This window comes from Prionailurus viverrinus, chromosome B1 (genome assembly GCF_022837055.1).
Source record: "Prionailurus viverrinus isolate Anna chromosome B1, UM_Priviv_1.0, whole genome shotgun sequence".
NCBI classification, from domain to species: domain Eukaryota; kingdom Metazoa; phylum Chordata; class Mammalia; order Carnivora; family Felidae; genus Prionailurus; species Prionailurus viverrinus.
This window is the reverse complement of record NC_062564.1, coordinates 184,571,880-184,598,619: the sequence shown is the minus strand read 5'-3', so window position 1 is coordinate 184,598,619 and position 26,740 is coordinate 184,571,880. Positions and strand designations below refer to the sequence as shown.

Here is a 26,740-nt window from a genome sequence, read left to right as displayed (position 1 = left end):
ACATAGTTATAGGTAATATCTTGTTATCAATTCTAGGAAAAGCAATACTTTTATGTGACTTAGGCTGCTATAAGAAATGGTAGTTTTATAGTTTACAGTGCTGTCTTCATTTTCCATATTTAAAAAAAATTTTTTTTAATGTTTATTTATTTTTGACAGAGAGACCGAGCATGAGTGGGGGAGGGGCAGAGAGAGAGGGAGACACAGAATCCCAAGCAGGCTCTAGGCTCCGAGCTGTCAGCACAGAGCCCGACGTGGGGCTTGAACCCACAGACCGTGAGATCATGACCTGAGCCAAAGTCGGACGCTTCACCGACTGAGCCACCCAGGCGCCCCATTTTCCGTATTTTTTAATGGAAAATTTGATGTTTTTTCAGAAACGAATTTCATGTCATTATGAACGTCTTTCATTTTTCTGTATATTAATAGGAAGCAAGGAGCAGAACTCTCTGAAATACCAAATGGATGAAATATTTTTATTAGTAGCATTTGTGTAGATTGAAAGCATGTATAAACTGCAAATAGGTATGGTGTTTGTCTTCTAGAATATAAGAATTGGTTCAGTTTGCAAGTCAGTTGGTTAGGCAGGATTTAGAGGTTACCAATTTTGGTTTGTCAACACTTCCATTAAAATAATAATGATTACTTACTAGAGTAAGCTGTCTTATTTTCACTGAATAACAAGCGTAAGAAAGTGTAATTTATAATTTAAGAACTCTGAATTTGATTATTTGGTAATAGCTTGTTGGTTTGTCTGCCAACAGTGTCACCAAAAGAAACAGAATTACTTTATTCCCCTTTGGCACAGCTGGGGCCTAGGGAGAAAACAAGTTAGAACAGGAAAGCGTTTCTGGATCTGGGAAGTAAGTCATTTGCAAAAGAACAAAGAAATAAAACTGGGAATTATTGAGTACACAATTAGAAAATGCAAAAAAAAAATATATATATGTATATGTATATGTGTGTGTGTGTGTGTATATATATATATATATATATATATATATATATATATATGAAGCAGGTTATTTCAACTCCAGCCGGTAAAAGTAGAGCAGTAATAAAGTTTAAATGTTTAGTAATTTAAGCCAATGTAATTACCGTATTCCTAAAAAAGACTACTAAAATTTCACATCATTTCTGAATGTAACCTAAGAAAATTTAAAGTAGTTTTCAAAAGGCATCATAAGCATTTTTGTAGTAGTATATTAGTTTTTTGCTGGATAAACAGCCTAAATCCATTCTAGAAGCTTTCTAAGAGGGTGAATTTAGTATCTTACATCTTTTCAACCTGGTACTAAGTGAGTAATGAACAATAAGTAAACTTTATGGGTTCTGAGGCTTCATAATCACTGAGGCTTCTCATATTTTAGACACTCATTTCTTGAGAAACCTCAGGGTACAGCTGTCCTTTCCTGAAGAGATACTATCCCAAAGTAATATGGAACTTGACTGCCTATGTTCAGTTCTTTACACAGCACTCACTAGATTTGTGACCTTGGGCAAGTACCTTAATCTCCGTGTCCCTAACTTTGCCCGTCTGTAAAATGTAGCTAATATAGCACCCACCTTAGAGGATTGTGTTGAAGATTAAATGAGTTAATGACGATTTAGAGGTTAGAACAATGCTTGATAACTAATGAGAGCCTAGTGTTTGCTATTATCATTGTTAGAGTGAAAAAATTACTACTCTTTATTTAAGAAGAACACAAGCTACAAAGTGATAGAGAAGTCAGTAATTATTAGAACTCTACATAATTGAAAAAAAATGGAAAGATTTCTTTTTAAAATTTTAATGTTTTAAGACAGTTTCAAATTTAGTGAAAAGTTGCAAGACCAGAACAAAGAACTCTGGTCATGCAACTTGTACCCACTAGTTTTAGCATTGCTGGATATTTCTTGCCTGAATTAATTAACTCTGATGGTTGCCAAATTGTAATTTTTTGAGTTCCATTATTCCTTCTATTCCTGGATTTTACTGTAAGGGAGAGATTTAAACAGTGTATTATCAACATCTTGTGAAGATGGTGGGGGAGATAATAGATGTATCTTGAAATTAGAAATTGGAGAAATAGTCTCCAATCTTATGATCTGAAGATTGATTTCCTTCACTTAAATTTACATTGGTGTGGGTGGACTCTTGGATTTGTAGTTTATTCGGTGGGTTATAATTTGTTGCTCTCATTATTTTGTTCCAGATTTGGCTGGTCGAAAGCCTTTCAAGCTGGCTGGTTTCTGTCTTCTTTTATATGTATATCTCCATCATTTTTTTTTTAGCTCTTCCTTACTTTCTGGCACAAAAAAGGTGTTCCAGGCTCAGATTTTGTTATTTGTCAGCCCTAGGCCTGGAAACAACCATTTCTTCAAGGAGTCATGGTTGCTGATAGTTTGGATAGTATTTAGAAGCCGTGATTTACGCACTAGACGTGATCACTGCTACTGAGGTGTTGCTGTTGGCGAGCCTTCTCAGTGAACAGTTAAGAAACGTGCACCTCTCTATTTCTGTCTGTATATTAAAAAGTCTTGAGCATCATTGTCACCTGATACCGCGTCATACCGCTACCAGTACAACACTACCGCGTTAGTTCTGCTGAATCCCTTTCCCTATTTGTAGCTGCTTTTACTCAGCAGGAAAACCCTAGCTCTGCTGTTTTCAATATATTTTCCTATTTGCCCGTCCCCAGGTAATTGCCAGTCTCTTGACCCCTTTGGGCTGCTGCCTTACCCAGGAGCCTGTGTGTATAGCCCCTCTGCCCTCGCTGAGCCCTCACCCCAGTGTCCCATTATGGAGACTGGTCACCACTGGCCTGTCTTCCCGTCCTCTTATGGAACCTGGCCACTGCTGGGCAATTGAAAGACTGTGAAATGAATTTAAGAAAGAGAGAAAATTTTGGAGAGAAGTCTGAGCTCTCTCCAGTTGACACTATGTCAATGAGTCTGTCTTTATGAATTACTTTTTATTACTGAAGCACGTTATTCACACTTTTCCTTTCTGACATAACTCTAGCTATTGAGAAAGTAACATGGGAATGGGGAGGTTATTTAGTATTTTAATGTTTTAACCATTGTGTCAGTACTCACAAAACGAGAGAACTTTTCTTAAAAGTAATTTTGTCATTAATAACTAGTTAAACCACTGCTGTATATAGTAAATGAAACCCAAGTTGGAAAATAGCTAGAAACTATCTGTGAGATGTTAAATTTCTTAGTGTCAAATGTACTAGAAAAAGGCATTTATAGTTGCAGATCAAACAGAAGCTGCCTGAGTAAATTATCTTGAAACTGCTTCTGTCATTGAAATTGGTGAATTTTTCTGTTCTAGAAGAAAGTAGGATTAAAAGTTTTGAACATAGTGTCTTCCTGCCTGGAGATTGTATGACAGGCTCTGATAGCTTAATTTTTAGCTGGCCTTTAGTTTAATCTCCTTTAGAAAGAGTTTATTCACTGGGCTGGCTTTTGTATTCATTTTTTGTTGAACTCTTTTTTTCTTTTTAATGTTTAATTATTCAGGGAGAGAGAGAGAGAGAAAGAGAAAGAGAAAGAGAATCCCAAGCAGGCTCCCCACTGTCAGCACAGAGCCTGAGCAACATGGGGCTTGAACTCAAGAACCATGAAATCATGACCTGAGCCGAAATCAAGATTCAGATACTTAACTGACTGAGCCACCCACGTGCTCCGTGTTGAATTCCCTCTTAAATCAGTACATTTGCTTACTTTGAGCTTTCTGATAGTCTTGGTAGTAATTTCCTGACTTTGACGTTTTACATTTATTTTACTCAATGCCCAATAGTAACTATACTTGTGAACTCAGTAAACATTTGCTGAATAAAAGAATCCCAAGTTGCCTGTAGAGAAAACCTCTTGAAGAAACCTTCAGATTCTAAGGGAAGAAAAATGGATTATTTTTAATAATTATAATAGAAAATTAAAGCAAACATTTGTAAAGCTGTCATTTAAAGGTAGAATTTTTGTTGTTAAACATAGTCTTTGAAAAGCGGCCTCCACTCCATTTTATGAACCTTAGTCATACTCCTGAAGATGTTTGTTGCTTTATCTAGAAATGCCACTAAGAAGAGTGAATGAAGGTGACATTTTCCTGGCAGCCTTGGTTGATAGAATCACTTTGCCATCTATTCACTCACCCGACAAGCATTAATTGAGTTCCTAAGACGTTTCTGCCATCCCACATTTATTTAGTGCTTGCTATATTTTTGATGTTGTACACTATGTTGGGAATGTAAAAATGAGTAAGAAATATTGTCTGCCCTCAAAGAACTTACCTTCATTTAATGTGAAATGCTCCTTTTGTTCCCAGTTTGGTGTTTAAAAAGTGAGTAAGTCAGTGAATGAATGAATGAGTGAATGAACCAAGGAACGAAAGAAGGAGGGTGGCTGAGGGCTGAGTGTACTGTGAAAGAATGTATAAGCAGAGATACAGCCACTCTACCCCTGAGGTGGTATCTTTAATGACACAACAATGAGGTATTCAGGAAAACTTGAGTTTATTAAACTTTAAGGTTTTTTTTTATGGCTCGAGTCTACTGGCTTGTTGACTCAAGAAAGTGCTTTCCTTGAATTTCCTTAATTACAAAAACTTTCTGATCCATTGTTATTTATTTTACTGTGATAATAATTTACATTTGTAGAGTACTTTTACCATGGCTAAGAGTCATTCCCACATACATTTTGCTAATCTTCAGAACAGGCATACAGTTTTGAGACTGTTTCTCCGGTTTTTATTTTTAAGATATGTCTTTGTTATTCTTCACCATCTTCATGGAATTAAGGGTTGATACTACACTCTGTTTAAATGCTAATAAGATTGCAGTTCACAATAGAAAAAGTAGTAGAGCCTTCTCTTAGCATCCGTGGTACCACTCCTGGGAAGAGAAACACCCTGGTAATTTTTAGTTCTGAATGTTCAGACATTTACCAACACTTAAGCAGTGTACCTAAAAAGTACGTGTAGTTCTCACCTGGTAAAAGGTCAGGAGCTCATGAGAGAAAGTGTGTCGATTTATTTCTCTTTGGTACAGCTACTAACAGATGGACTTCCCAAGTTCAGGGTGTGGCTTTTCGGTGTCCAAATATAGCATGTTGCAGGAATTTAGTCCATGCTACAGAGATGGGCCCCGCCAGACAGCGTGTGAACGAGCTCACATTCGGGCTCCATTCTGAAGATAAGCCTGTCTGGACTGTGCGGGGCAGCTGATCACCGGCCTCGCTCTGAAGTCACATCATAAAGTCTGCATACTACGGACCGAGTGAAGATGAAATGTGGAAGGCTTTCAACTTTTTCATCTTTTGTATTCTACAAAGTAATATGCAAATGTTTCCATTACATTTAGCTGAAGTTGCTTTTCATCACAGTAGTGCTGTATTGTACCTTAGGTTAACTGTGTTTTCCTGTGACAAGTTACGTCTGTCACTGTAAAGAGAACTTCTGAGGTTTTAGTTACTTGAAGTTCTCAATGAAATTGAATTTAGAAAGTGGCGAATACTGGTGTGCACCTGTATTTTAGAATATGGTAGTTCATATAAACATGCCAATAATTCAGATTTCTTTTAACCCGCAAGTGGTTTTTAGCTTCTTTGTCAGAGAAGCTTCACAATAGAGAACTTCTCTGAATAACCCTTTTATGTGGCCAACTTGACATGTAGCTACCTTTGTTAACAGTGTTTATTCTTTCTCCTCCCTGACCTTTTTACCAAACCTTTTGGTATTTATCAAGATGTTTTCATGCTTTGATAGAAAGTAGTGAGTGTGTATTGAACGTATTGTATTTAAGTCTACATTACTGTATTACGATATCAGAAGTTGATTTTTCTGAAATACATTAGTCTGCCAGAAGAAACTGTTGTGCCAGTTGCTTTCTTAACATTAAGAACATTACAAGAGTTTTTTTTTTTTTTATCATAAATTTAGGATGTGGCATTTTTTGAAAAGTAGTAGGAAAGCTATTAAGACATGAAGTACAGAATAAATGTAATGTGCATATTATACCCAAGTTCTGACATGGCTGATGGTGACTTTGGCTGTATTTTGAAATTTTTTCATCATGCAGAGGAGGGAGAGGAGGAGGGGGTGAGGGTAATAGTCAGAAGCTGGGGCTTTGAAGTCCACAGATCCTGTCTCCACCACTTGTGTGCATGTAGACAAGTTACTCTTACTGTCTGAGCCTCAGCTTCCTGATCTGTGGACCAAGATTTTACTATTACTCGTAAAACCTATTTCAGAGAGTTGTTGAAAGAATTTCATGAAATGATTCATGTAAAGCATTTAGCATAGTTACTGGAAATTGCCAGGTGCTCACAAAATGTCAGCTACTGCTTTTCTTAACGTGTTCTGTGTGTGCACTAATGCCTTATAATTAGAGATCAGTTTTTTCTCACAGTGTTTAGGTAATTTTACAGATCATCTTTGAAGGTTTTTAGGACAGCATGTACTTACATTGAATATAACCGATGAAAACTTACATGGTGGTACCTCACTAAGTTGTTTTGTATTTTTAGGCCTGTAACTTAATACAAGTCTATGGCTAAATACACCGGGTGCATTGGTTTTATAAGATTGCCTTTTACAGGTGAAAAGAGCAAGTGAATATGTAAATTTTAATCTTCGGAAATTTGTCTTTCACACTGGTTTGTGTGTGTCGTGTTTGCTTCAGTGAGGGCTGGGCTGGAAACAACCAGATTCTCATCTCACCTTCTGTCCCAACACACAGCTTCCGACCTCCAGTATGTCCTAGGTGTCTGTGATCCCGTTTGGAGTCCAGCCTCCTCCAGTGCTGCTTTGGAATAGGATATCGTGAAAACAGTATTTTTTGTCTTTCACACGACTGTAGGTGTGGCATAGCCCGTAGACACAATTCAGAACAAAACAAAACAGGTTTGGTTCTCACCCTTAGGGGTCAGGTATACAAACAACTAATACTTAAACGGCCACTTTATTCTGGACGGCATAGTTCCTGCCTTATGGAAGCTTACAGTATAGTAGGGACATAAGATATAATTAAGCAGATACTTGGAAAATGAGGCAGCGTGTGTGGTGTGCCATTTGGTAGAAACAGTAAGACTATAGAAATTCAGGGAGGGAGAGATCACTTTCAGTTGCACTGTCTCTTCTGCTTAGAACCAGTTTGTACGCGAGGATGTACCTGTGCGTGATTCATGTGTTTCTGTAAGAAGGCTGCTTCAGCGTGGTGGCCACAGGAACACTAGCTTCTCTTTCTGTTGTTGGCTATTTCTAGCCCTTCTTCTCTCTTCATTCTCTCCATTACTACAGGTCATCCTGCTGACTAAAAACTTTCTCCCCCCAGGTCCAGTCATTATTTTTCATCCTTTTCAAATGCTGATCCAAAATAATTACATGCCGGAGAGACCGACACTTGCAAGGAGGAAGGAGAAGAGAGGGAAACTGTTTTGGTACAGAATCAAGAACTTTGTTCCCTATTAAAATCGCCCTGTTGAGGGCAAGGGGAGGGTAATGAAAAGGAGAATCCTTATCTTGCCTCTGTTCCTGTGAAAATCCATAAACGGGTACCCCCACACATCCTACATCCCCACACCCACTCATCTCCTGCAGATTTGGTTCTACTCACCATCCTGTCCCCACTCTTTCCTGTTCCCCACCACCTGCTTTGTGCCAGAGCCCTGCTCTGGCTCTGAATCCCCTGGCTCTTTGAAATCTTGTCATTTAGGCTTTTTCAAGTCTTAGGAGTCACCCCATGATGAAGAACAGGAATAAGTGCCCTTGCGCTGTTTGTTGTGTTACTATTTCCACGCCCTCAGTAGGCCACAGTGTGCGCTAGATGTCTCTAGCAGAATCCCGAATCCGTGAATGCGATTACCTATGGCAGATTGCTCATAAGCGATGTTTAACTCTTGTGTTACTGTTAGTACTATGTGTCTGGAAGGTTTGTTCCAAAGAGAACCTGTGTTTTCCGTTTTAAACAGTGAGCTATTCTTTTTCAAAATGTTTTTGATGTTTATTTATTTTGGGAGAGATGGAAGGAGGGGCAGAGAGAGAGGGAGAAGAGAATCCCGAGCAGGTTCCATGCTGTCAGCACAGAACCCCACATGGAGTTCGAGCTCATGAACCGTGAGATCATAACCTGAGCCAAGATCGGGAGTCAGATGTGTAAGCGACGGAGCCACCGAGGCGCCCCTAAGCAGTGAGCTAATCTAAATCAGGAGACACCTATATTGGCAGTGAACTTGGATTCTGCAGATGAGAGTTCAGATTCTAGCTCTTCCAGTTAATAGACAGATGCGACCACATATGTAATTACTTGGGCCTCTTTTGGCCACAGTCCTCTGTATAGACTAGAGAGAACAGCTATCTCTCAAATGTGAACATGGGGAGTTAAATGAGGATATATATGAAAATATAATAAAATGTACAATCCTGTATCAAAGGAGTGTGGCTTTTGGGTGTTGACAACTACTGTATTAGGTAAAAGAACAGGTTCGTGCCCTCTAGGAATTCATCACCTGGGGGTAAGACAGGCATGAGTGGTCGCGTGAGAGTATGTGACAGGTCCTGTGGCAGAAGTATGTGCATGTGATCTGGAGCACAAAGAAGAGCGACTATGATCTGGGAATTGATGGGTAGGGAAAACGTGGTGGAGGAGGGACTTCCTGATCTGAGAATTAAAGGCTATGGAAGAACATGCTGGGCACAGAAGGAAGAAGGGAAGACCATCCCAGGTGGAAGGAGTGGCATGGGGGAGTGTGGTACATTCAGAAAGCTGCAGGTATGGCTGCAAAGGTGACCGGAACATAAACTGTGTACTTGCGGCGCGTAATTTGATTATTGGGAGCACTTACCTAACTCTAAGAAGACAGTGTGACTGCCCAGTGGTTGACAGCTCCGGAAGCAAACTTGGTCTGAAAGCTGCTTTGATCCTTTACTAATCTGTTAGGTCTAATTAAGAACGTCACCTTCATAGACTTTTAAGTTCAGTGTGGTGATCAAAGTACCTACTTCAAGGGGTTGTTGCAATGAGTATTTGAAATAATGTTTGCAAATCTCCTGGTATTTAATACGCACATGATAAACATTAGCAGCAGTTTTTGTTGCTGTCCTGAAAGTTCTTAGAGGCACTTTTCCCCTGTCAGTATTTTTTTATTATTTTTTTAATGTTTTTGTGTTTATTTTTGGGAGAGAGAGAACATGAACAGGGGAGGGTCAGAGAGGGAGAGGGAGATGCAGAATCTGAAGCAGGCTCTAGGCTCTGAGCTGTCAGCACAGAGCCCAACGTGGGGCTCGAACTCCGGGACCACGAGATCATGACCTGAGCCAAAGTTGGACGCTTAACTGACTGAGCCACCCAGACGCACCATCCCCTGCCCCCTGTCAGTATTTTATAATCTACTTTCTAGGCCAGCAGTTTAGTAATATTTTAAACACCAACTTTTGTTTGTTATAATGGAATCAGAATTTGAATTAAAAAAAATTTTTTTTAACATTTATTTTTGAGAGAAGAGAGAGAGCATGAGCTGGGGAGGGGGTAGGGAGGAGGGAAACACAGAGTCTGAAGCAGGCTCCAGGCTCCAAGCTGTCAGCACAGAACCCGACGCGGGGTTTGAACCCATGAACCATGAGATCTTGGCCTAAGTCAAAGTCTGACCCGTAACCGACTGAGCCACCCAGGTGCCCCAAATTTGAGTGAATTTTAAAAGATGGTCTAGCCTGATTTTATCATTTTGTATGTGAAGAAACTGAGTTGCATTTAATAACCTGGCTGTGGTAAATCAGTGATACAGCTGGGACCAGAATCAGGTCTCTTCCTGTTCCGGAGGTCTTTCTACTTGCCTTGGAATAAATGTCAAAAGTCACTCAGTGACATGATTTCTAGCAGAAACCACATAAGGTAACAGCACGGAAATCGGCTTTGCTGGAGCTTTGCAAATACGGAAATTTTAGTTTTTAACGAAATACGCTCTCCTCCTCTGGCCGCCCTCTGGTGGAAGTGCTGTGTAGCAACAGCATATGTGAAAGCAATTGAGAGGCAGGTGACAAGGAACCAGACAATTCTTAAATGTGTAACTACAGACACTTTTTATTTGGGTCTCTTCACTAAAATGTGAAAATAGATTTTCATAGTATCTGTCAATTAAGCATGTTCTAATTCATGTATTCTAGAGGATCCAACAGATAATTTGTTGAACGTCTTTTGTGTACCAAATGCTAGGAATAGAATGATGAGCAAAAAAACGTGTGCTTTAGTGAAATAAACAGATGTTGAAATAATAATCATACAAATAAATAATTACAGTTAATGCTATGCCTAAAAAGTACCGAGTGATTTATGACCAATAGCAGTGTTTGGGAAGGCTCCCTTGAGGAATTAAGGTTTTAACTGAGATTGGAAGTCTTGGTAAAGTAAATAGACAAAGATGAGTCAGCGATGGAGAAAAGAGTCTCTATATTGAGGAAATAGCAGGTGCAAAGGCCCTGAGGAAGGACATCGTATGACCTCTCCTAAGAATTGAAAGGCAACTAGTATATTTGGAGCAGAGAAAGCTAATATAAAATACAAGTCCTGGTCATGAAAAGTGAAGGTATTTACTAGGCATCACCAAAGAAACCAAAAAGCACAAGAAGAAATGAGCTTCCTCCCAAAGTAAACTGTGTGCTCTTTGTTAGAATTTTGTTGTTTTAAAGATTCATTGTAAAAGAAATGACTTTAGAACCACTAGAATATTCTGTTTACAGAGTAGAGTGACATTAGGATTTGGGCACTTTAAATATGTATTTTTTTTTCATTAGATTTTTCTTCCTTTCTATCCTGGCTCATTGGGAATTGAAGGAATATTCTGATATGCTGGAGTGTTGAGATCAGGGACTTCTGTTGTTGATCAGTTGAACAGCCATGGAAATGACAGAGAGAATCTTCTCCTGTTTTCTTGGCTGAGATTTTTGTGTGGGTGTACGAGGTGCAGCTGCATGTTGGTTTCTTGGCAATCAAGACAAGTAATTCTCAGTGCAGTTCATGTTGAATGGGAAGCAACTTAAGAGAAAAAAGGCTATTTCGAATTTATTAAATTCATTGGAAAGCACCGAGGGCCTGAACCTTTAGCTGGTATTCTAAGTTATTTGGCTAAATGGATACAGCAGCCTCAGGCATGTGTCCAAGCTTATGCCAGGAACACATGAAGGAGAGAAAAATTTTTAAATAGTCCAAGTTTTGTCTCAGTATAAAATAATCAATTACCATATGTAGGTTTTAAATGAATTTTTGCTAGCTGCTTTCTTGTTGTGACTTATTGAAGCTTTTTCTCTAAAGAACACTTAATGAAAAAGGCAGATTGTGAAAATTTAGCTTTGCTTGCAGAAGTGAATTCCTAATTTTCTGTAGTTTATCAGGAAGGTATTTCTCAGATTTATGCATACACAGATGGATTCCCAGATCTGCTTTTATTTTTTTTTTTTAATTTTTTAATGTTTATTTATTTTTGAGAGAGAGAGCGTGAGCACAAGCAGGGGAGGGGCAAAGAGAGAGAAGGAGACACAGTTCGAAGCAGGCTCCAGGCTCTGAGCTGTCAGCACAGAGCCTGATGTGGGGCTCAAACCCACGAGCTGTGAGATCGTGACCCGAGCTTAACCGACTGAGCCCCTGAGGTGCTCACTCATGTTCTTCACTATCCTCCGACCTTTCTGTGGTCTATAAGCACTTTGTGTTCCCCAAACCTCAAACTAAATGCAGACAATCTGGAGCTCTTAATTTTTTAAGGACACTTGCATCCTTCCCTTTGGATACTCTCATCATTGTCCTTCATATTCTTCAAGCAGAAATGTCTGAATTGCTTCCAGTCTTTAACTGCTTGTTTACATCTCTACTGCTATTTAATATTATTGCTCTCAGAATAGCATAGAGTCAGGTCCTACAGTCAGTTGGCCTGGGTTCAAATCCAGTCCTGCTACTACCTATCTTGGTCCCATTAACCTTTTAGTTTCTCATCTCCATAAATGAAAATAATTATGTTAGTGTTTCATAAGTTTTGTGTGTTTTTAAATAAGGCTTAAAGGAAAAAAATGTGAATATAAAGGGCTTAATTCAAAATAAGTGTCCAGGAGAAAAGATGTTAGCTATCATTTTCTTCATGATTTAGGGCCAGTCTCCCGGAGTCCATTAATAGCTGTGTTCAGTGTCCTGGGTGATCTCATTCGGTCTAAAGACCATCCAAATGCTGAAGACTCTCAATTTTTATATCTCTGTTTCTAATCGCACTCTTCCCTAAGCTCCAGACTTGTATATCTGACTGCTACTATGTGTCCGCACTTAAATATCTAATATATCCTTCAACTATAACATGTCTAAAAACAGAACTTTTGATCTCTGTCACCTGCCTTGCTTGTCTTCCCAGTCTGTTCCTCCCATTCTTTAATATTGCAGTTGATGGTACTATCCTCTCTACTTTTTTTTGTTTTGTTTTTGTTTGTTTGTTTTTTACTTTCCTGTAGCTACCAGCCCCCATCTATTTCATGAACACATCTAACAGCATTCTCCCCACAATATATCCTAAACCTGACCACTTGTCACCATATCCTCTACTGACACCATAGTCCAAGAGTGATATAGCCTCTTGTATGGACTGCTATATAAAGGAATGTTCTCCTTACTGCTCTGGGCTTTCAGTCTTGTCTCCTACACAATCTACAATCCATTATCCGCATTGAAGAGTAAATATAGATTTAAAAACATTGATTATTTACCCTCCCTCCCCCCCCACTTCTTACTGAAATTAGAAAAATATCCAGAATTTTTTAAAGTCTTCTATGACCTGGCCCCTCTGCTTTCTCTTTCTTTTTCTCAAATACAGGTTGTTCATTCCTTTAGTAAGGCCTTTATACTGCTAGCTTTTCCATCTGTTTGAGATATTTTTCTCCCGGATGATCACAGTGTTGGCTCCTTGCAAAGTTTTAGGTCTCAGTTCAGATAATAGTTCCTCAGAGGCTGATCCTGACATCTTTCTCCTTTCTTTCTTAATAGCTGATCACTGTCTGAAATTTTCTTCACTTTTCTTCCTCCTCTTGTAAATTGTCCCCCCCCCATCCCATGAGGGCAAGGATTTTCTGCATTTGCTTATTACCATATTCCATTGCATTAGAATGGAACCTGATATTCACAAGCTTTACAGTATTCTGTGGATGGATGACTAAATGAAAGAAAGAATGAATGAATAGATACATGTCTTGTAAGTTTTTCTACAACCAGGGAAATGATGGATTATTTCCTCCTGTATGAATTTTGCATAGATGCTTATTTTAGAATTAATCGCGCTAATATTTTATTCTTTTTCTTTCATGCTTTCTCTGTTATAGATTATAAACTTAAGTATAGGAAGTATGTCTCCGCTGTTTTCAGCTTCTCGTAGAATGCCAGATATCATTTAAGTACTTTGTGTTGATTGAATTGAAAATTCAATCTAACATCCTCCGAAGTTTTAGTAATTTTATATACATGTGTATGTATGTGTATATAAATATATATGTGTAAATTATGTGAAGTTTCCAAGCTGATAATTATGTTTAAAATATGCCTTCCCCTTTTATCTCTTGCAGTTCATAATTGGACCCTTGAAGACACGCTTCAGTGGTTGATAGAATTTGTTGAACTACCCCAATATGAGAAGAATTTTAGAGACAATAATGTCAAAGGAACAACGCTTCCCAGGTGAGTCTTTATTATCCAAATGTATTTTTTTTTTTCACTCAAGGAGAATTATATACTAGATGTTACTTTTCTGTGCCAAATTTATAAGTTATCTCTGTGACTAAGGGCTCAAGGGAAATATATCCATTCTTTAATTTTTTAAGGTGTGAATTTGTAAGTTTTAATCATTTTTCTTTGTCTAAATAATCAAGCTCTTTTTAAAATTTATTCCCAAAGAAAGTAATTTTTGGAATTAGAAGGTAGGCCAACTACATCTTTGTTAGATAACGTCAAAAGCCCAACCTCTGACCATGTGGTAAATATAACAAAAACATATTCATTTGATATGAATCCACCTTTATGAAAAACCTATTTGAGTGGGTTAATGTACAGATCTTTCTTAATTGTATTCTTTAATAATAATAGTCACTTAATATTGGTGGCCACAAGTTAAAGCTCAAAAAAAAGCTTAATAAACAAAATGTAAATAATAGCCATTTTTTATTTATTTTGAGAGAGAGAGAGAGCACACGCCTCTGATTCTAAGGAGGTGACAGAGAGAGAGAGAGAGAGAGAGAGAGAGAATCCCAAGCAGGCTCCAGTGCTCTCAGTAAGGAGCCCAATGCAGAGCTTGAACTCACGAACTGTGAGATCATGATCTGAGCCGAAATCAAGAGTTGGACGCTTAAGTGACTGAGTCACCCATGTATCCCTAATAGCAACCATTTTAAAATGTATATAACATAAAGGTACTCTGGATTATGTCATTTAAACTTCGTGGTTAAAATTAAGTATGTATTGTTATCTCCATTTTGCAGATAAAAAGCAAATCAGAGAAAAGTCAAATGTTTTGCCCAATTCAGCCCTTGAACCTAGATAGATCTGATACCATATTTTGCCCAATTCAGCACTTGAACCTAGATAGATCTGATACCAAAGTCTAGGATTCCAGTTTATCCCTTAGATGCCTGGAATTATTCGTTTTCTAAATTTTACTTTCTAAATCTCCATTAGTTAACTTAAAAATCTTTAAAGACTCAAATGTCAAAATTTGCAACGATTCTACCAGAACTTGCTTATGTTCCATTCCTCTCTCAAATGTTTCTTGAATCAAAAAAGACTCTAATCCCTTATTATCTCATTATTATTTGTGATGAAATATGCATATTGTATTTCTAATCGATTTGTTTACATACTCTATTGAAATAAGTGGCTGTTGTTTCTTTGGACTTCAGATTTTGGATTGAGTTGAAAATTTTCGTATCTCCCGTAAATATATTTTGAACATCAACATCAGTATTTTACTGGTTTTGCTGTGCATATGGTTATATTGAGGAAATAATGGGAATAAGAGTCAGTTCAACAAGTCCGTATTGAGTATCTGGTGTGTTCAAGGTGCAACTAGATGGTGGAAAAAAGACAAAATGAAGATAGGGTTTTTGCTTTTAAATAAGTTTCTAAGCTAAAACTTAGGATTAGGGTTTAGGGATTGGGGTTGTTTTGTTTTTGTTTTTGTTTTGAGTTGTATGTTACCCTAGTTATGAGGAACTCTAGTATTTTTCTTATGTCGTCTTTTGGGAAGTTTCTTTGTACGACAACAGCATAAAATGAAATAGGTTGCTCAGTGTGTTGGCAATAAATGTTATAGCCACTTTTTTTCCTTTGGTTAAGTAAGGGGTACCAGAGATAGCTCAGCTTCTTGGAGAATTGTTGAAATAACATCACACTTCATCAAGATCATTTTTTTTTTTTTTTAAATAGTGAACATGTTACCAGAAAAGACAGGTTATAAATACAGAAGTTCAGCTTTCAGGTGAGCTCACGGGAGCTTCTGTGAGCGAAGAAGAAAGGGAAACCAGAATACCCATCATCAAGCCCCTTTCATAGGGGTAATGGCAGTTAGAGGACTCGCTTAAAGGGACTTAAGTATCAATTAACTTAAATAGCAATATGAGTTATGGGACTTTTTGTAGGGTAATTGTAGGTACAAGAGCTACTTAGAAGAATGTGTAAGAAAATGTATTACACATTCCAGATGGACAGGTACCTACAGCAGTTCATTGTTTCCTTTCTGTGACATTAAAATACTGTCGCATTGCAATAGGTAGCCCAAATTATGTTAGTTTTATGTTATCACGGTTATCATAAGCCTTTTACTGATTTTCTATAGTCTGAAATTCTTATTAGCAGAGCTTAAACTAAGGCTCTCTTCGCCTGACACATGCCTCCTCATTCCTTTCAGACCTGTGTGAACTCCCCTGACATCCTCACCCACTCAGGTAGAACCACTTCCACCTCCCCGGCTCATACTGAACCTTGTATAAAACTGTTATGTGGTATCCTTTTTACTACATCTCGTTGTTTCTCTTCAGTTTAGTCTACCAGTATTGTTGCTGTTAATTCATTCATGCATCCATCCATGCATTCACTCATGTATTCTACAAACATTTATCAAGCATCTACTTTTGCCAAGCATAATGCTAGGTTTGGGGATACTGAGATAAGACATAGCTCTGCCTTCCAGCAGTTTGGGAAGTGTCATGTTAAAGGTGTAACAGGAGCCATACACAAAAGGTACTTGCAGAGAAGATGAAGGAAGGCATTTTGCAAAGGGAAAGAGTTCTTTACACTGTAAAGATTTATGGAAGCCTGTAGCAGTTATAGGAGTTTTTGTAACTTCTGCACACTCACACGTTCTGGTATCTTTCATAATAAAATGCAGTGGATTCAGAGTACAGTCATTGGAATCATACATATTTGGGTTTGAATCCCTGCCCCACCTCTTGCTACTAATTGGGCAAGTTACTCAATCTCTCCCTACCTTAGTTTCCTCATCTGTGAAATGGGAATTTTGTATCTATTTGAGGTGTTCTTCAATTTTGATTTAGCCTTTGACCCAGGACCGGGCATATAGTACATGCTTGTTTTTATCGTCATTGTTATTAACTATTATATGATTATTATTAGACTTTGTGTTATAAGATCTTCATTGGTGTCATACTTGGTTGTTAAGAAATGTTAGTTGATGATGGGGCAACTTGGATTTGCCGTCCAAAACAAAGTGATTTTATTTCCTTCTTTCACCTGTGCCTTTTGGCCCCCTACATGTTTTTTTTTTTCATTGGTAATGAAATGGTTCAGTATTTCCTATTACATAAATGTCTGTTTTCTCCCCCCAACCGTGATGACTTCTTATTCTCACTTATGACTTCCGTGGACTCTGTTTAATTTATAAACAGTTTACATATTAGAATGTAAAGGTACAGGTTTTTCAGACATTTTTAAAGAAAAGTGATACGATCTAGATTGAAAAGTATATTTTAAAGTTTGCTATTGAAGTTAAGTCAATTACCTAACAATTTTCTTGTTCTCTGTGAAATGATAATAAAATGCAGAGGTAATTAATGGTTATAAAATGCTTTTGCATTAGTTAAATTTCTGCATTCAAGTAAATTATAGCATAAAGTTAACCTTAGAAAACAAAAATGTCAACATAACAAGTAAATAATTAATGCAGGGTGTCTGTACAGCTAAGTTTGCACCGAGAAGTTTTTTGACACATATTAGTAAAGTATTAAATCACATGGATGAGCTCTTAACAGTAGTAGGTCGTCACTAATGTGTAAAGTATTACATGTATTGCTCAAGTATTTAAATTTACATACTAGAAATATTTTCATTTAATATGTATATATTTTTTGAATGAACAGGATAGCAGTGCATGAACCTTCATTTATGAGCTCCCAGTTGAAAATCAGCGATCGGAGTCACAGACAAAAACTTCAGCTCAAGGCGCTGGATGTGGTTTTGTTTGGACCTCTAACACGTTAGTATTCTCTCTCACAGAGTATGATGCAAAAGAATAATCAGATCACATATTTGTCATTTATTTTTTTTAATTTATTTTTGAGAGAGAGAGAATGAGAATGAGTGGGGGAGGGGCGGAGAGGGAGACAGGATCGGAAGCATTCTCTGTGCTGACCGCAGGGCTCGTACTCACTAACCTCAAGATCATGACCTGAGCCAAAGTCCGACACTTAACTGACTGAGCCACCCAGCCACCCCTGTTATTTAAAGAAGAAAAAGTAAGAAAGATAAAACACTAAGAAAATCGTCTATTAGGTATAAAGGAAATGTAATATCATCTTAAAAGATTTATAGGGTGAGATTTTCTGTCATTGAAATGTGGAATGTCACATTGCCAAGCTGGTTCCTGAAGATCCACTTGAAATTTTCCATGATAACAGACCATCCTGGCAAAGCACAAGATGGAGAATGTTATTTGATTGTATTGAAGAAGAACATTTAAGAAATTATTATGTCATATTTGTAAGGAAAATAAACCTTGTATTTCTTTACTTTTGACAGGAATACTTTTTTTTTTTTTCAGAAGGGAAGTTTAATATGTTTATTTAATTTCAAGTTTTAAAAAGCTTTGGGGAAAAGTATTTGAATATTCTACATTTTTAGAGGTTTTATATTCTATTTTTCAGAAGCCAAAAAGGAGTAACAATTAATACAAGAAAAATGGCTTCCAGAAATGATAAATTAGGAAACTAATATTTATTTTACCTCAGTTTTCGGAGTTAGGAGACTTGCAGGTTTCTGTGATCGGTTTGGGGGGTGACACTACCAAAAAAGGGTTACTGGAGCCGTTGGGTAGATTCCATGATGGGACTGGTGGTTCTTTTTTGGATCAGGCTGAGAGCAGCTGGTCAAACAGCTGGAACTCTGCTTTGTGAGAGTTGGTGGAAATGCACTGTTGTTGGAAATTACAAACCCTAGGAAATAGAACACTCCTGAAATGCCAGGCATTCCACAGAGGTGACACCCTAAGTTTTCTGCTGAATCTGTTGGGGATTGTCTTCTGTGAGATTCTGTCTGATTTGTTCATGTGAATGATTGGTGCAAATAGGAATGAAACTATATAACTTGCCTCTGTATACAACTTGGTCAGGAATATTTATATTTTATTAAGCCAGGAACAAACTCCCTCTAAGCCAAAACAGTATTTCATGTCATTTGAAAAGAAACCAAACTAGTCAAAAGAATGCTGAAAACAAATGTTTTAATAAACCGGCGAAGAATTTAATGATGCGTTACCTTTTTAATGTGTTTGTCTTAGAATTATTATTTGAGGGAATGAGCCCTGCAGTGGGAACACCAGCATTAGATTTATAACAAACTAACACTGTCAAACGAACAGACACACATTGTAAAGGAGTTTTCGCTGAAATCTTTTTCAGTTTGTGGCGCTTACTATAGAGTTTGGTACTTGACCATTCTCTTTATTGTTATTTCTGGTGAGTAATATTTTGGCCTGAACTGGGCTCATGTTTAAACTAGAACTTGAGCTGAACTTCTCAGTCTGAGGCGGAAGTAAAAATAAATCCTTTTGAGACTTTGGTCTTCCACAGTGCATCTGTTTCACTGGAGGTGAGGGCGTGAGCTCTGGAAATAGGGTGTCTGGCATAGGGCTTGGCATTCCTCACACAGTGTAAACACACACGAACCTGAGTGAGCACGAGAAGTCCTGATGTCTACGGAGCCCTGTGTTTCATCACACATACAACATAGACATGCTGGAGGTCTGGGCAGTTCGGTAGTTTTTCCGCTGTAAACTCTATCTCTTGGGAGCAAATCATGCATTACATTGTCTTCGTTATCATTGTGTATCACTCCAGAGAGCCCTCTGAATCTTAGTGTGTGTTAAGAGTCAGGGATAGACTAGGAAGTTATTTGACTAGTGACTTCTGTGTTTTGTATCACTGAGGACAGTAGGCCCTGGCTCCTTACTCCTTACTGTAGAAACTGCTGGAAATTACTGACATGCCTAGTGGTGGAGAAGGGGATCCTGTTCTTTCCTGCTAGTAGCCCAGAAATCTCTGGCAAATAGCACCTAAAATATGACTTGTTATGATCATTTAACTCATGGTTACTCAACCTTGGCTCTTCATGATTTGGGCTGGATGATTCCTGGGTAATTCTCTGTCACTGGCAGAAGCAGGGCAGGAACGTGTCTTGTGCGTTTTTGTCTGTTTAGCAACATCCCTGGCCTCTTCCCACTAGACACCAGTAGCAACTCCCCCAACCCATTTTACACCCTCCCTGCTGTGGCAAGCAAAAATTGTCAAATGTCCACTGTGGGAGATATCGCCCTTGGTTGAGAATCACTGACTAATCTTCATTACATGACTGCTTGCTTGGGGGCGGGGGGGAATGCTCTTTTGTTGAATGATTAGGCTTCCAGTGTGTGTATCAAAGCATGACATGTCCCTAACCTGACTGAAGGAAAGCAGTTGGGATGATAGTGGTGGTATTCTTTATGCCTGCTTTCACCCCACAGAGGACATGATTGGAGATACTCTTGCCTTTTCAGGGTCCCCAGAACTTTTGTTACTGCCTCCTGTGCCACAGGGGTGTGGTACATCCATGTGGGCTTATCTGTGCCCTCTGGAGGGTCTAGTACATCAGTGTTACAGTAAGCACTTTGATTGTTTGAAGAAATAGTTTTTAAAAGAATGGAGCTTGTTTATGGGAGGCTCATCAAAAAACATTTGCTTGTTTTAGCTACCTACTACAAAATGCCTCTGTATGAAGATTCTGTTACACTCAAAGATTAATTTGACCATCTGCATTTTTTTTCATAGGCCCGCCTCATAACTGGATGAAGGATTTTATTCTCACAGTTTCTATAGTAATTGGTGTTGGGGGGTGCTGGTTTGCTTACACACAGAATAAGACATCAAAAGAACATGTCGCAAAAATGATGAAAGACTTGGAGAGTTTACAAACCGCAGAGCAAAGTCTCATGGACTTACAAGAGAGGTACGTTTAAAAAGCTATAAGTCTTATTATTTATGTTGGCAAATACAATTTGTGAAAATGTAATGTGGGTGTGTGCTTACACACTTATGTTTAGTTTGTTACACATATCAGTAATGTATGTACACTTCATATTTTTATAAAACTTACAATGTCCTAATTATAGATTTATATTAAAGGTATGCTCTAGTGAATAAATGGGCAGATCAGTAGAAATAAATATAGGTGGAGTGATATGTATAGTGAAATTTTATTTTTAATGTTTAATTTTTTTAATGTTTTTATTTATATTTGAGAGAGAGAGACAGAGAGTGAGTGGGGAGGGGCAGAGAGAGAGAGAGAGAGAGAGACAGAATCCGAAGCAGGCTCCAGGCTCTGTGCTGTCAGCACAGAGCCCAACGCAGGGCTAGAACTCATGAGCCATGAGATCATGACCGGAGCCAAAGTCAGATGCCCAACTGACTGAGCCACCCAGGCGCCCCTAGTGAAATTTTATTTTTAACATGATTTAGATAATTATGAATTTCTTAGAAGTCTCTGCTTGAAGAGTGATTCCCTGCTATCACTGTATTTTGAGCTCAAGATAACCAAACAGCTATACCATGGGCCACCTGCTGTTTTGCTATTCAGATGTAAGACTAATAGAAAATAGTGTGATTTTGGATTGAAACATGTATTCTGTTGCTTGATATGTAGTTATTCTTCATAAAAAAGATGAAACTTTGGTGAGGAATTTTTACTTTTATCATTCCGTAAGGCTTGAAAAGGCACAGGAAGAAAACAGGAACGTTGCTGTAGAAAAGCAAAATCTAGAGCGCAAAATGATGGATGAAATCAATTACGCAAAGGAAGAGGCCTGTCGGCTGAGAGAGCTAAGGGAAGGAGCCGAGTGTGAGCTGAGTAGAAGGCAGTATGCAGAGCAGGAACTGGAACAGGTATTGACATTCCACAAAAAGTGTGTGTTAGGACGTTTGCGTTGCCACCCTGGGGGAGCTTTTCCTGTTTGGTCTTCTATGTTTAGTGGCATTGTATATTCTTCCTTAGTTAATAAAAGAATTCTCTGTTTGTATTGTTAGCATTGATCAAAGTCCATATAGCAAATAACATAGTAATAATTCAAAGATAAAGTTACCATCATGTTCACTCACTCATGAAATCTTACCCTGTGCCAAGTTAATTATCTCCAGGGAATTTAAGGTGTTTATTTAATCTAACATCTGTAATACGTTTTAGTATCTAACTGTAACCTAGTAAAGTATATCTAATGTGAAACTTCTCTGCAAGGGTAAAGCATCTCTATTTAACACCCATTTGAATCCTGTTAAATGGTTTTGGAACATAATTTGCTAAAAATTGTGAAGTTGTCTAAAGAGATCTTTCCAGTATCCGCCGCTACCTTGCTAGTCAAGATGGAACGTGAGCCTGCAGGCATAGCTCGCTCCTTCAGGGAAGCGGAGAGGGTGTCCCGGCAGAAGTTAATTACAGACAGATATTTTAGTTTACTTACTGTTCTTGCTATAAAAAATTACCACAAACTTAGTGGTTTAAAACAACACACATTTGCTATCTTACAGTTCCTAAGACAGAGTTTAAAATAGACTCCCAGGGCTGCATTCCTCCGGAGGCTCTAGGGGAGGATCTGTTTCCTTGCCTTTTCCAGCTTCTGGAGGCTGCCTGCATTTCTTGGCTCTTGGCCCCCTCCTTCATCTTCAAAACATGTCACTCCAACCTCTGCTTCTGTGGTCTCCTCTCCTCCTTCTGACTTTGACCCTCTCTTTACTGATAAAGAAGCTGCCGGCCAGAAGGCTTGCCCAAGATCAGAGAGTGCCTCAGTTGTAAAGCAGGGCCAAGGACCTGGGTGTTCTGCCCCCTGCTCTGCCGTGTGCCCTGTGGCCTTCTCGGCCAGGTGCTAAATAAGGAATAAGAATTGTGTGATGAATGAGTTTCACTTTCAACTCATGAGAAAATAAATGTTCAGTGTGCATTTGTTTCCTTCAGGATTGTCATTTTTGGGAGAATTTGTCTGACTAAGTGCAGCCATCTCTTTTATTAATGGTTAGCTATTGTTTCCCTCATACCCCAGACATCTGTTTGTTGGATCTTTTCCCTGTAAGGAGATTGTTCTCTTAAGCTGACTCCTACGTGTATTTCATGGTCAGGTCCTATTTACCTGGCAAACCTTATCTGTACAGAATGTAGTAAAGGACAAGGGAGTTAACAGAAAAGAAAAGAAAAGAAAAGAAAAAACGGCTTAGCCAAAATTCTACTGTGTTCAAAAGTTGGATATTATGCCTTTTATTCCTGTGAGAACTTATTTCCTTTTCCCACCAAGGCTTCTAACTCTTGGTTTATTCCTAGTACTAAACTAAAAAGCTTGCTAGCTATTTTTCTGAGCTTTATAGGTAAGAAAGAGCAAATCAGAAAGCAGTAGTGATAATTCTTCTATGGAAACATAAACTGATAGCAGTATTTTACAGGTGACTGCAGAGCAGGCATCCTATAGAAAAGAACCCACAAATCACAAACATTCTAATTTGAGTTTTTTGGCAGAGAGGCATTGCATACGTCAGTAGACCTTAGGATCACCACGATATGTCCCAGTACAGATGTAATAGTCCTAATGAGATCCTGAATCAGTAAGGGGTGGTTTAAAGGAGTTACACTGGTATTTAAAAAGAACTCTGTCCAACATGATTATAGTAATAAGAAACACAATTTTAAGAGTGCTTACTGTGTGCCAGAAGTTTGTGCTGTGCACATTGCAAATGATTTGCTCAGAAGTTTTAATCCTCACAATAAATAGATATTATCCTCATTTACAGATGAGATATGGAGAGAGGTTAAATAACTTGCCTGAAGTCACACAGCTGTTACATGGCAAAGGCAAGATTTTGTGTGTCTTATTCCAAGGTTCATGTTTTCCTATACTGTTAAAAGTTTTGTTTATAGAAGTAAATTTAACTGGGCAGCTAATTTACGTATAATGTCCTGTAATCCACAGCTTCACATAGTTGGAAGTATTACTGTAGCTCCTCTGGGAGATAATCAGCTTCTCAAAATTAGAAGTCAGGAGTATCTGGCACATACAGTGCATCGTGCTGTTTCCCCTGAAACAAAAACTTCTGGGTGAATAATAGTACTGCTTCATGTTTTGTGTGGTTTAAATACTTTTCACATAAATTACTTTGTATTTGAAGTTTCAAGAAAAGCAAAGTCAGGATGAGTCGTAGTATACCCCTGTTCTACACAAGACAATAAGCCTCAGGTTAGAAAGTAAAGAGCTTGCAGGTCACAGAAGTCATAATCATAGAGTTGGGTCTAGAATCATGTTTTCAGATATATAGGGTGTTTCCTTCTGTGATACCATGTTTTTACTTAGTACTGGTCTATTCCTGAGACACAAAAATTAGGTATATAATTATCATTTTTGTAAACAATTTAATAATTCACCATTTGTTAAAAGCTTTTAATTACTCAATTTTTACTGGGTCCATGCCCCTATGAATAACCATGTAATTCGAACTAAAGGCTGGAATTTACGTCAAATGATAAACTTAATGAATAATAGCAGAGAAAATAGTTAAAATAGTTCCTGTTACTGGAAGGTCATGATTTCCAAAATTTTGAAACATTATTTGACAGTCAATCGAAGCATTTCAGCCTCAGTTAAAGCTAGAAATATAGCCATTATATGTTACATGCATTTATTGAGTTCTTTTAGGGGAAATGAATGTATGGACATAACATAAGTCTTTATGATTAAAGAGAAAAACTTAAGTGAAATTTGAAAATAGGTTCCCTGTTTAGTTCCTTGGCAGTGAAAATCGTGTAGAAACTGTAGAAGATTTACAAGTGTAAATCTTGTGAGGAAGAGGGCCTGCTGACCCAGCCTTGGTGGTATATGGAGCTCCACGTTCCAGGACCTGGCCTCAAAGTCTGTCTTCTGAGGGAGAAGGGATGCCACACGGCTTAGCCAGCCAGTGGAAGCCAGTACTGTCCCACGCTCGTGGCACGGTGAAATGTGTCGGGCACGTGTTGCTTAGGATTTTGCTTTCAGTGAGTAATGTCTCACTTTTGGTGTCACTACTTCTGATTGTCTACTTGGTGCCCCACTGTGCTTTTGTTTCCTAATTTTGGAGTTTTGACAAAATACTTCTTTTTATACTCTGCTTTCTATAGTACCTGACAGCTGTTCCTTTTCTTTATCAGAACAAACTTGTGTACAGTACTCTTATTAGTTTATTCTGGCACACAGTAAAGTTTATTTAAGTAAGTTGGGTTTGTTCAGATCAGACGTTGTTCTGCACATGAGTTTCGGAGTGGAGTTTCTAGTGACCTTACTTGGCTTTGAGGAAGATAATTTGCAGTTACGGTGCTCCAGAAGTGCGATGCTCCCCAGTTCATTTGTGACTTCGTCCCAAGGTCTGGAGTAGGTACATAACTCTTTATATTCTATTGTGTGTCTTTACATACCTTTAGCTTGAACTCTTGCTAGTTTTCAAATGAATCATTTCTAGAATGAATGGTCTTTTCTTTCTGTGTTCTTTTCATAGGCTTTAAGAGTTTTTTCCTTAGCATCTAATACCAACTGACGCACTAAGCATTTTAGTTTTCTAACTGGTTATTGTCTGGCTCTCCTAAAGGGCAGTCAAAGGAAGACTTTGACATCCTGACCCTGAAGCCTAGGTATAGTTTCTCATGGAAACATCAAGCAGAGGCTCACTCAGAACCTATTTTCTTAAAATTTACACATGGTCTGCCAATGCTGATTTATCTACTTTCTGGTATGTTAGAAGCAGTGAATTGAGTAGAAGTAGGTGAAAAAGTCTGTAATGGACAGACGTGCTTGTAATAGTGAGAAATAAGTAACCATAAAGAAGATGTGAAAACCTTCAAAAATGGTCCATGTAAATAGCTTACAGTAGTGCCCTCTGGAAACATTCGAAGGGGCACCAGGACAGTGTTTTCACTGTGTTTCGGATACTTCTTTATGTTCTCCACGAACAAGCCCCGCGTTATGAGAAAAACATGATCAGTTTTGGTTTGTACGTGCCTGGCATTTTCTTCTCTCTGGAGAGTCTGGCTATTATAAAATATGAAAACTAAATAAATAATACAGCTTAAGATCTATGTAAACCCCTTCTACCCTTTGGCTTTCCAGCTTTGCTTAGAGTGTTAAGATGCACTTAAAACTTCAGTTTTAGTTAAAAAAAAATTTTTTTTAACATTTATTTATTTTGAGAGACAGAGAGATGCAGAGCATGAGCAGGGGGGGGGGGGGGGGAGAGAGAGAGAGATACAGAATCTGAAGCAGGCTCCAGGCTCTGAGGTGTCAGCACAGAGCCTGATCCAGGGCTCAAACCCACAGACCGTGAGATCATGACCTGAGCTGAAGTCAGACGCTCAACTGACTGAGCCACCCATGCGCCCCAGTTCAGCTTTAGTTTTAATGTTAGAAATACATTGTTTTAAACTCAGTGATTTGAGAAAGATGTTTATGAAGAGCATAATTCAAATTGCTTTCTCTCTTAACTTTGATACCAAAGAAAATATCTTAATTTCTTAAAATGTATCTCAATATAAGTATCTTTTTTAAAAAAAGACCTTTCTCTCTCTTTCTTGCTCCGTCTCCATCCATCTCCCCCACCCCCCCCCCTTTCTCTCCCTCTCGCATCCATTCTGTCTCCCCCACTCTTTCTTCCTCCCTCACTCCCAGGTTCGAATGGCACTGAAAAAGGCTGAAAAAGAATTTGAACTCAGGAGCAGCTGGTCTGTCCCAGATGCACTTCAGAAATGGCTTCAGTTAACACATGAAGTAGAAGTACAGTACTACAATATTAAAAGACAAAATGCTGAAATGCAGTTAGCTATTGCTAAGGATGAGGTACTCTATTTCAAAACTTAATACATTTCTAAAGAGATTAACCAATTAAGAGAGAAAAATATGAATAAAATCTGTATTTGTTGTACCTTCTTTTTGTGAATTGAAACTTACTTATCTTAATGGACTCTTATAATCATAGACCGTAGAGTAAAATTACTGTATGTAGAGAAGTATATACTTTTCAGAATGACCTTAGTGTCATTTAAAAACCGTCCCTATTATCGTTATCACAAATGTTTTATACAGAGCTTTTCTCCTCCAGGTTGCTTCTTCATATCTGATTCAGGTTAGTAGTTACTAGAAATTAATATTTGACTCTTAATTAAATTGTGTGAAATAAGATTAAGTTTTAATCTGATTTCTAGCAAAAAAA

General features: G+C 38.1%; 1 protein-coding gene across 3 annotated transcripts in view; it reads left to right on the top strand.

Annotated features, from left to right (window-relative positions):
• Positions 1-26,740, top strand: part of STIM2 (stromal interaction molecule 2) — a 151,443-nt gene that overhangs the window by 106,852 nt on the left and 17,851 nt on the right. For all 3 annotated transcript variants that reach the window (XM_047856571.1, XM_047856570.1, XM_047856572.1), the window contains 5 exons: positions 13,568-13,679; positions 17,369-17,484; positions 20,309-20,486; positions 21,241-21,418; positions 26,200-26,367. In XM_047856571.1, coding sequence (XP_047712527.1) covers positions 13,568-13,679; positions 17,369-17,484; positions 20,309-20,486; positions 21,241-21,418; positions 26,200-26,367 — 752 coding nt within the window. The remainder of the gene's footprint in view (positions 1-13,567; positions 13,680-17,368; positions 17,485-20,308; positions 20,487-21,240; positions 21,419-26,199; positions 26,368-26,740) is intronic.